At 46.8% G+C, this 11,687-nt stretch overlaps 1 protein-coding gene across 1 annotated transcript in view; it reads left to right on the forward strand.

Moving 5' to 3' along the window:
• SDHB (succinate dehydrogenase complex iron sulfur subunit B) overlaps positions 1–10,752 on the forward strand; it is a 95,086-nt gene extending 84,334 nt beyond the window's left edge. The window contains exon 9 of the mRNA XM_069240689.1: positions 10,489–10,752. Within this exon, the coding sequence (XP_069096790.1) occupies positions 10,489–10,569 (81 nt within the window). The 3' untranslated portion in view covers positions 10,570–10,752. The remainder of the gene's footprint in view (positions 1–10,488) is intronic.
• Positions 10,753–11,687: the final 935 nt, after the last annotated feature.

Below are 11,687 nucleotides of genomic sequence, written 5' to 3' on the forward strand. Positions count from 1 at the left end.
ATACCAGTTTAAAGAGCCTGTGGACTGGACTCAGGAACTCTGTGAAGCCAGCAGTCTAGACACCTCCCCTGACACTGGCATGCTTTCTCCCCCCACCGTGGCTACGAAGGAGGGAGTGTCTTATTCCACAGTGGTACGAAGAGTAGCCGAAGCTTGGGCCTCGAGCTGCCTTCGGTGGCTGTTAACACTAACCTCCTGACTGAGATGCTTCAATCTGGGCTTCCAAGTCCGAACCACTTTTGCCCTTCAATGAGGCCCTCACTGATGTCCTGATGGGGATCTGGTCCAATCACAGCACACGGCTCCTGTGAACAGGGCATTATCCCCCCTTCCATAGACTAGCGCCTAACCGCCCGGTGTCCCTGACCCAACACCCTATCAATGAGAGCTTGGTTTTCCAAACCTCAACATACCATGGCTCATTCCCTTCTGCATTCCCGGACAGGGAATCCACAAGACTGGATAATCTCGGGAAGAAGCAGTTTTCTTCATCCAGCTGGCATTGCAGTCCGTGAACATTGCATTCCTTTTGGGCCATTACACCCTTACTTTATGGGACACAGTTGCGTAAGTGTGCTGCCCCTGGTTGCGGAGGCGGCCTAAGCCATTCTCTTCCAAGCTGTTGCTAACGGGAGAGAAAGTTTGCAACCTGATGTGGGCTGGATACGCCCAAATCTCTCTGCAGATTGGTTGCTTCGAAGGTGGAATTGAGGCACCACGCCTCGTTGAGGACATCTGGCTTTTCAGGGGATGTCCAATCCACTCTTATGTACATGTGCTTCGATGGCACCGGCTCTTTGGAGACCAAGCAGACTCGGCGCTCAAGTGCTTTAAGGAGTTCCGGGCTACGGCCCAGTCAGTCCCTAGGCCTCTCATCGGCCCCTTGTCCCCCTCAATCTGCTTTTCACCCAATTCGAGGCTACGGACTATGTCTGTTCCCCACAGCCACTGTGCTGCACATGCTACCCAGCCTCAGTGTGGCCAGGGGAGTGGGATCCAGCATCTGCATGGATCAGGGAGCCAGCAGAATAGCCAGTCCACACATCTGCCCCCCTCCCCATCAGCTGCAGCCACCACACCTTCCTGGTCTGATGCTTCTTCACCAGGGACCAGTCGGAGACAGAATTTGCCATCACCTGCCCCACTGGCATACCATCATGCCAGTCAGGTAAGTTTTGCAAATAGTCTGAAGTGGCCTTCCCTCCCAGACTACCCCTCCATCCATGCCATCATTCTTTGATCACATGGCAGAGGGTCATTTGGCACTTCTCCATGAGGAGGTTAGAGCTCTCTTGGCCAAGGGAGCCATAAAGAGGGTTCCTGTGCCAGAAATAGATTGTAGAAGTTATTCCCGCTACTTTCTGGTACCCAAAAAAGACAAGGGCCTACGCCCTATTGTAGACCCTAAGTCCCTCAATCTATTCCTCAAGAAGAAGTACAAAATGCTCACCCTAGCTCAGGTTTTATCTGCCCTGGATGCAGGAGACAAGATAATAGCATTGGACTTGCAGTATACTTATTTGCACATCCCTGTCCTGCCTGGACACAAAAATTACTTGTTTATGGTGGGCCACAAGAAATTTCACTTCACTGTGGTCCCCTTTGGACTCACCAATGCCCCTCGGGTGTTCACCGAAGTTATGGCACTGGTCACAGCTCATCTGCGCAGGTCAAGGGTTTAATTCTTCCCCTCCCTCGACGACTGGCTGTTGAAGGCAGGCTCCGTTCCAGGCTGTTGTCTCCCACCTCCAGACTATGGGGAACCTACTGCATTTACTTGGATTCACTGTAAACATGCCAAGGTCACATCTGACTCACTCTCAGATACTCCCTTTCATCAGAGCTGTTCTGGACACAGTGTTGTTTTGGCCTATCCTCCTGAGCAGTGATATTCAGGCTATGATACAGATGTTTCAGCCTCTATCCTGGATTTCAGTGAGATTGACTGGGGCTTCTGTCCCTCATGACCTTGTGCATCCTGCTGGTCACACATGCCAGGTGCAGACTCTGGAGTGGGACCTGAAGTTCCAGTGGGCGCAGCATCAGGGGAATCTCTCCAACATGGTCCACATCTCGGAGGAAACTATGCAAAACCTGCAGTGGTGGCTAACGAACCGCAATTGAGTCACAGGCAGATCCATCTCCTGGCCATATCTGACAGTAGTGACAGATGCATCACTCATGGGATGGGGTGGCCACATGGGAGAGATGGAAATTGGAGGTGCCTGGTCTCCGGCACAGTCAGGGCTCCACATCAATCTTTAGGAGCTCCGGGTCATCAGACTGGCATAAAAGCATTCCTGAAAGTGGGGCAGGTGTTTACGGACAACACCACCGACATTTGGTACTACAACAAGCAGGGAGTGGTGGGGTCGTGGACCCTTTGTCAAGAGGCTCGCCACCTCTAGACATGGCTGGAATAGCTGGGCATATCCTTGGTGGTTCAACATCTGGTAGTCTTTCTTAACGCCACAGAGGACACACTCAACCAACAGTGCCCGGTCGTTCAAGAATGGCGTCTCCATCTGTAGGTGATGCAAAGTCTCTTTCAGCAGTGGGGAGAGCCTTGGTTAGATCTGTTTGCCTCTGTAGAGAACTTGCAATGTCAGCAGTTTTGCTCATTGGAGTTTCTAAGGTGGCACTCGCTCAGTGACACTTTTCGTCTCGAGTGGTGATCAGGCCTCCTGTATGCCTTTCCGCTTATACCACTTCTGCCCAGAGTTCTCAAGAAGATCAAGAACGACCGTGCCCAAGTAATCCTTGTGGCTACGGATTGGACACGAAGAGTCTGGTAGCCCGAACTACTGCCCTTCGCCATTGATCGTCCAATCAGACTGCCCCTTCTGGTGGATCTTCTGTCACAGCAGCAGGGGAGGGTTCCCCAACCAAGCCTGTACAGTCTCCACCATGTTGCATGGAGAATAAGCGGCGGCAGTTGACAGCTTTTGACCTTCCGCCCAAAGTCTGTAATGTTATCTTGGCAACCAGGTGCCCTTCCACCAAGACAGTATATGACTGTTAAAGGAACAAATTTGTGACATGGTGTTCATAAACTCTATTGACCAACCGCACCAAGGTAGTCACACACTTTCATGTAGACCAATCCATCTTTTTTGTCTACTTTTTATGCACCCACACAACCTTCTAAGGAGGAGTATAGACTTGACCGCCTGAACCCAAAAAGAGCATCTGCCCTCCATCTTAATCCTACTAAAGAGTTCAGGGTAGATGACCAACTCTTTGTGGGTTATGTGGGTGCGAAGAAAGGTCAGACAGTGCAGAAAATATGTATCTCAAAATGGTTGTGCTCTGCATTAAAATGTTCTACGCATTGGCTAAGAAGCAACCCCCAGAGGGTATGCTTGCTCACTCCACCACAGCAACATCTCCAGCCAGTCCTGTATATCTGCCAGGCAGCAATATGGGTATCATTGCACATGTTCACCAAACACTACTGCCTGGACCGTCAGGTCCGAAGTGACAGGTACTTTGCCTGTTTTGACCTGCAGGACTTCCTAGTATGACCTTGGTTCTCCGGGGAAGGTTTTGCTTGGGTATGTATTATAAGATAAGGAATCTGCAACTAGAAGTCTCTAGCAGATGAACAAGTTACTTACTTTCGGTAACAAATATCTGGTAGAGACATATTCTAGTTGCAGATTCCTTACTGACCTACCCATCCACCCCACACTGCAAACTGATTTTAGGGACAGGGACTTCCTTTTCAGGGCCCGAGTTCTGGCGCACCAGTCAGTGGTAATTATGACTGCGTTTCTGGTATGGAAAGTCGTGGAAAGAAAACTGACGTCAGAGCGCCAGGGTGGCGTCTGTATACAACCCGTGACATTATAGCCAGCGACCATGACGCCAACGACGGATGCAGCGTCGACTGGGGTACTGCTCGAAGAAAAATCTCTTGATCCTGACTGACCCCTGGGGGAAATTCTAAGGTAAGGAATCTTGCAACTAGCATATGTCTCTACCAGATAATCGGTTACCGAAGGTAAGTAACTTGTTTATCAACAGCTTTAATGACTGGATATACTGAAGGGCAGTGTTACCATTCACTGTGCATCACTTGCCAGAGTTTCTGTTTCTAGAAGAGACCGATCTGATTGGGACCAGATGCCCGTTCCTGGCTCTTTCAGGTATGATAGGGTCTACCAGGCTGGTTATACCTGCGGCTGTAGGGGAGTAGTGCACCTTTTGCAGAAATCCTTCCCTCCTCGTAGTATTCTCCATTTGACCCGACCTTCTGAGGAGGTGTATTGTTGTGGCCACCTTCAGAATCTCATCAGTGTGTATGTCCCTCCTGGGCTCCCAAGGGCTAACCTTGAGGCCCTATAGCAAGAGATACTGAGCCTTAAAATTTGGATCACGGTGGTCGGAGGTATTTAATGATGTCTGATTTGGATCCTCTAGCAAAAAGAATTAGGGGGGCTGACCTCATGACGGATTACGCCACTGAGTGGACTCCTTAGCCTTATGTGATGCGTGGAGATCTTGCCACCCCACCCAACGTGCCTACACCCACCAGTCGCAGCCCTCAACATGCTGTAGCATATTGGCTTATTCCTTGTCCCAGCCACAGACCTTGCTCTCATGATGGGTTCCCGGTTCTTCTTTGAGGCATTTTGGACCACTTGCAGGTGAAATTCTGCTTCGGCTCGGCAGCCCCAGATCACCACTTCCCTGTTTGGCTCTTCAGTGTCTGGCACTTAGCTGACAAGCAATTTACCCAGCACCTAGTAGAGCAGGTGAACTCATACTTAGATCTCAGTAGAGGTACTGTGGCTTTGCCTGGCACCCATTTAATCGCAGGAAAGGCTACAGTCTGAGGCAAAGTTGGATCCTATTTGAAGGGCAAGGAATGTGAGAAATATTACCAGATATCTGAACTACAGGCCCTTACTTTGGAAAAGGGCTACACCTTGCACCAGACTGAGGTGCTGCGCATTAAGCTGGATGTCACCAGAGCCTCCTTGCAACTGCTCCTTTCGACGAGGCCTGTCAATGTTTGCTCATCTCTACTAGGAGCGTTCACAAATGAGTGGGCAAATCTAGTAAATTGCTGTACTGTCTGGCCACTTAGGACACAACCTCCCTGCTATTCCTGAACCTCGGGACTGATGAAGGCATAGCACTCACATTGGCCCTAGATATTACAAATGTGTTTACGGATTATTAACAGCCCCCATATTCCGCTAGGGCATGGCTTGACAGGGAGACATTTGCTCTGCTTTTGGCAGACCTCCCCCTGATGAGGCTTCGCCTGGATGATAGCCTAGATCTGGACTAAGAAACTACAGTGGGGGAGATTGGTGAGGCCCTGAAAACACTGTTAAGACCCCCAGCCTGAACTGCTTACCGGTTGAGTGCTATCGGCAATTTCAGTCGATTCTTTTCTCTCCGCTTCTAGGTATGTACCTGGAGGCAATTGAACAAGGCTGTTTGCTCCCAGACTCTAACATGGCCACTATTGTGATGATCCGTAAATGCCACAGGTGTCATATTGTTTATCCTGCAGACCAATATCCCTAGAATGTAAGCGGTACCCCCACATCTGGTATATTCGGACAATAGTGGATTCATTCTGCATCACAGCACCAGGCATCGCATCCACAGGGGCCACATGGCCCTAGCACATGTTGGTTGGTTACCGGTCCCAAGCGCCCTCATGCTGATGGACTTCGGTAAGACCTTTGACTCTGTCAATTGGTTCTTCCTCGATGATACCCTACAAAAAAAACAGGCTTTGGACCGAAATTACAAATTATATCTACCACATATGCAATCATTCATAGCACAAGTCCTTGTCAATGAGCTGCTCTTTTCTCCCTTCCAGTTAGGCAGAGGCATGAGACTGGGTTGCCGATTGTCACCCCTTCTATTCTTGTTGGCAATTGAACCATTGGCGGTCTAGGTCCAGTGCAAAGCTCTGATTTGGAGCTTTAATTGGGATGCGGTCACTGAAGATCACATAGCCCTGTACACAGGAGACAGCCTACTCTATCAGAGTTGGCCAATGCTAGCCCCCAGTTGATTCATCCTCTACAGGAAGACGCCCGGGCTGTCCGCCAATATATCCAAAGCCCTCCTGATTCCCCTACGGGGTGAAAGGGACGCAACTGTTGTTGATGCAGACTCAGTTTTCAGTACTTGGGCATCAACATCATCCTTTCACCCACTTGACCTGGACCTTGAATCATCATCCTCAAATGCGTAAAACAATGACCACACCAAATGGGCCAAACCGCCCCTCAAAGTCGAGGGAAGGGTGGTCCTCTTCCGGATGTTGACATTACCCCTTTTCCTCTATATCCTTCAAAAGTTTCCCCTTCTTATCTCCTGGGAATGGTTCACTAACTTGTCCAGGAAGATCAATAAACTCTGGGGGCAAAGAGCACCCCTCCCCTGAATACTGTGTAGCAAATGAGTGAAGTACCTATATAACGAGGTATGTGTATGCCAGATAAACACCTCTATTTTTGGGCGTTTGTCTGGCAAAAATCCTTGTGGTGAATGGCTGGATGAAGGGGGAGTGTGGCACTACCCTGTCTATCGCCTGGTGGTGGGCCAACTAAGCCAGGAAGAAGGGCTAGCACTGTTACCTTGTTAGAGTGGAACAAGAGATAGAAGAAGGAAACACCTTTTTGGCATGGTAACTCGCTGAGACAGCCTGCTTCCCTGCAGGGATTCTGGTCTTTGGAACCTCATAGGAATAACCACACTTGGAGACATGTGGACTGTGTCGCAAATTAAATACTTCATGAATTACAACAGGAATTTACTCTTCACAGGTCCCAATTCTTTCACTATCTGCAACTGAGTCATGCCTTTGCTTTCCATAGTGATTCCTAAGAAGCAGTATCTGAATATGATCTACTGGAAGCCAAAATCCTACTCGGGCACCTGGGGAACAGAGGAGTGTCATAAGTCTATAAATCTCTAGTAATATATTTGCTGGACCGATTTTGAAGTTGAAGGAGAGGTGGGAGGCCTGGATGGGACGTCTGGACGATAGTGACTGGAGTGATGCATGTATTTCCCCAAGTGTCCTTGTCACCTACTTGAGGCTTCAGCTAATTTAGCTAAACTATTTGCATGTCTTCTCAGACCTACCTTTCGATGGCACACACAAAAACACCCCAACCAACACTGCTTCTGCTGCCACAGTCAACAAGGAGATTTCATGCACATGGTCTGGAGCTGTCCCTTCATTGCAACCTATTAGCAAAAGATCTTCAGTGTACTGTCAGTTTTGGGGCAAACGTGGGAGCCATCACCGTGAGTAGTGCTCTTAGGTATTCTCAACAACCTGGGAGGTAGCCGAGGAGACTGCACCATGGTAGTCATAGGTACCCTCATTTCTAAGAGAGACCTACAACATAAGCTTCTAGAAATGGTGGACTAGTTATGGCCCGAATGGTTTATGTAAATACCCAAATGTAAAGGTGTGATGTATATCTACTTTTATATGCCAGTGCACTGTGTATACAGCTCTGCCTTCATGTTTTACAACCAGGAAAACTATTGAAAGTTTTTAATTATTTTTTTAAAAAAAACCACAAAAAAAAACTTTGAAGCGGCCATTGCATTATCCAGGAGGCTTAGTGAATTTGGAGCACTTTCTGTGCACCCCCTTAGACAACGTTTTTCCCAGAGAAACTGGTTTTGAGAAAACGTCTTTCCTGCAGAAAGTTGTAACACCCTTTCATGTAGACCAGACCGTCACATTGCCTACCTTACTTGCTCTACCTCACCCTTCCAAAGAGGAAAACAAACTTCTCCGACTGGACCCGAAAGGAGTGGTGTTGTTCTACATTGATCATACCAGAAAGTTCAGGGTGGGCGATCAACACTTGTTGGGTTAGTCGGGGTGAAGAAAGGGGATGCTGTTCAGAAGCTGACCATCTCATGATAGATTGTCTTCTGTTTTAAAATCTGCTATGCACATGACAAAGAAGTAGTTCCCAAAGACTTTGTGGGCTCTTTCCACCAGAGTGCCCACTGTGTCAGTTTGCAGAGCTCCTCTCCTGGACATCTGTCAGTGTTACTTGTTAAAGGTGTGCAGAGGTGCCCATATGGCAACCTGTCTGGACAGTCAGGCCCATTGTGACAAATGCTTTGCCCATTCGGTCCTACAGGGCTTCCTGATCTAAATCTGTTTGCCATCACACCTACAGGGAGTATTGCTAGGGAATGTATTCTGAGGTAAGGAATTTGCAGATAGAAGTCTCTATCAGATGAACAAGTTACTTACCTTTGTGCCTTATCTGGTAGTGACTCTGTCTAGATGCCGATTCCTTACTGATCTTCCCAACCGCCCCTCTCTGCGAATGGGTTTCTCTGCATAGGGAACAGGATAAACCTGACAAGGTTCTTAGTGCCTGCACATTGGTACATCAGTTTGGGGCTTCCTCGCTTCTGGCTTTAAAATCTCATGGAAAGTAACTGATGTCCGTGCACTGAAGTGGTACCTATATACGCACCCTGCACATCACTTCTGGCACAGCTGACACGGACCCGAACAATGCCACATATCAGATACTAAATATTTTCCATATCCAGTCTGATACCTTAGGCAAAGAGTCTATGGCTAGAGAGTAGCTGCCAGGTGAGGCTTTACGGAAGGTAAGTAACTTGTTCAACAGGTTGTTTCCTGGTTCTTACTAATAAGTGTTAATACCTAACTTTATGGTGCTACTTTTATTAAACTCAAATGAATGAAAACTTGAGTTAGGTGTGCAAGGAGTCAAACTTATGCCCTTCCTGTTACATTCAAATATTTGCAGCAGGTACAGTGCCCACTGTAATTTAGCAGGATTCAAAGTTCTGCCTTTCAGGATATCGTCTTCTCTGCAGCAAGCATATCAACATTCTAAACCTTGTGGCTTCTGGTTGCACTTAAATTTCTGTAGTGAGAAGCTTAACCCACAGAGCGATATTCCCAGTGATGCACTTTATAAGTAAAACGATTTCTCAAAGGGTTAATCTTTCTACTGTAGTGAAATAGTTGTGGGAAACATACAATTTTGTACTTAAGTGGTCGATAAAATTATTACTGCTGAATTGAGGAATAACACTTCTGTGTAAATGTAACGGTACGGTGGGGATGTGAAATCTCTAAGTCCTTCAGTTTTAAACACAGACCTTTCCAGAATAAAAAGGATAAGGTGGAGGCACACTGTATTGCAACCTGGCAACGTGTTGTGTGGTAATGGGTGTAAGCCCTCCGAGGGACCCTTGCTCACAGACCACACCATTTCTCAGTAGATCAGATCTCAGGCTGCTAGTACTCTCCTGTATTGATGCATCCAGTTTGCCACCAAAGTCGCCACAGACCTAAACTGAAAACGTCAAGCATGTTTAAAACACCCTACATTTGAAAGAAGTCCTGAGTGTATACGTTGAACAATAGTTCTTGAATTTTTGATTATTTTTTTTTACATGTATTTTTGCGTTTTGTTTCATTTTTATGCATTTTGACGCACTCATTTTTTTTAGTGCCCGTGCTTTTCTTTTTCAGCAATTTTTCATAATCATGCATGGTTCCAGTAATTTAAGACTTGTGTAGCATATGTTATTATTTATGACTTTTTCTTTAGAAATGTGCTGCATTGCAATCAACCTGATTTCAATGCTTTGTCTTATGGGGTGTTTCTACTCCCAAAATGGCCACCCAGGTTGTCCATGAGATAATTTGTAAATGTTTTTTAGCGGGGTCTTACAATTATTGATGAGATCCAAACAGTGCATCATCCATTGGAGAATTGTTTATACACTCAGATTTGTTGCATTCTTTTTGTTTGAACTCTGAATTTCTTTGGGGATAAAAAGACCTACTAGTAGGGTAACACTGAGGAAAGCGCCAGATGGTTGAGGTACACTTAAAGATTACGGGTCACTTGACTTGAAATAACACCTTACTCTGTAATAAACCCCAACCTTAACTGGACCACCCTACCCCTTGCTCTGACACCACTGCAACCCACAGTCAGCTCTACAGATTCACAACTCTCCTTGCCTGCAGCGTCGATGCTACCAAGGCTGAGACAAGCAACCATACCTATGAACTTCATTTGGGATCTGCATCACATTTGCTTACAGTAGCAAGTCCAACACAAAGCTCTTGCACTTCAGTCCTGTTACCCTCACCAATAAGGCTGTATTACCCTGCCAGTGCAGTCTCTGCTGTTCCGGATCCATTGGTGTATTTCTAAACTTGTTTTTCAAGTTGACTCCTATTTACGGCATTTTTTTCTCAAGTTGGGCATTGAGCCTTGTCCTGGGATTAATTTAGATTTTGTACAACAGCTACGTTCCGGACCAAGAAAGTGTTTAACGAACAAAGTTTTTCTGTACTCGTTATCACTCTACTTACTTTATAGTTGCGGCACCTTGAGGCCAGGGGAATGCAAAAAGCAGTATTGTATGAGTGCGCCTTGTGCCTTGCTCTCACCTTATCTTATATGCTTTACTTCAAAGGGTTTGAATCCTGGAAAGGCGATTGCTGAAATCAAGAAAATGATGGCAGCATACAAAGAGAAGGCAGCAGTCAGTGCATGATGTGAATGAAGATGTGCATTAAACTGTTTCTGAGAGTGTATTGATGGGGTGGGGGAGAAGACTCTGGCTAGTTGGGAAATGTAAGAATATTGTGATGAGCTTCCCAACACCTTTATTTGTAATCTTGCTTGTATTATAATTAATGTAAAAATTAATAAACCAGTGATAATTGTACTCCCTGAACTTTGCCAATTTGGTACTTCATTCCTTTTCTCCGATATGCTCTTTTTCTGGGTGGGTGGGTGTGGTTTTTTTTGGGGGGGGGAAGGGGGGGGAATGCGGTGGGGGCATGCGGTTGGGGTGTGTTGAGTCTGCGAGTGCATGCGCTAGCTTCTTGCGCGCAAGACTTGTGTACAGTATGGGGCTTGAGGCCCACCTGTTGCTTACCATTTGTTGACTTGCGTGGCACTCTGCTTTACAGCCTCGTAATCTGTCACTGCAGGCGTGGCATTGGCGTTCAAGTGTAGAGCGTGGACCAAGCACTTATTGATTCAACTAAATCAGTGCCCGTCCGCTGCTCCAGATGTGATTGAGGTACTATTTTGTTCTTTTTAACTTCTAGTGCCCTGTAAACAGAAGGCATGTGACTGTCAAAAACATGACCAGCAGGACAAACAAAATTGCTTCATAGCTAACTTTCCTTTCTTTCTTGCCTAGTCGTCTTTTCTCACTTTGCACTCTTGTTTTCTTTTGTTTTTGTTTGTGGGCGCTGTTATCAAAATATGACAATTATCTTGTAAATATTCCAAAGCGACATAGTTTCTTTATTATGTGTAATTTCTGAAATGATGCTTTAGCTGATAATCGTGCAGTACACCCCAGCCCACCCCAATATGACTCCCCCACCACAATCCACACCAATCCAGACCAGCCCACCCCAGTCTAATCCACCCCACTCCAGTTCGCCCCAGTCCAGTCCAAAACAGTCAACATCACTCCAAAACAATCTGCCCCATTCCCATCTACCCCACTACAATCTTCCCCACTCCAGTCCCGAACAATCCGCCCCACTCCAATCTGCCTAATCCAGAACAATCTGCCCGATGCAATCTGCTGCACTCCAATCTAAAACAATCTGTCCCACTCCAATCTGCCCCACTGTAATCAAGAACTATGTG

The sequence above is a fragment of the Pleurodeles waltl genome, chromosome 6 (genome assembly GCF_031143425.1).
Source record: "Pleurodeles waltl isolate 20211129_DDA chromosome 6, aPleWal1.hap1.20221129, whole genome shotgun sequence".
In the NCBI taxonomy this organism is placed as follows: Eukaryota; Metazoa; Chordata; class Amphibia; order Caudata; family Salamandridae; genus Pleurodeles; species Pleurodeles waltl.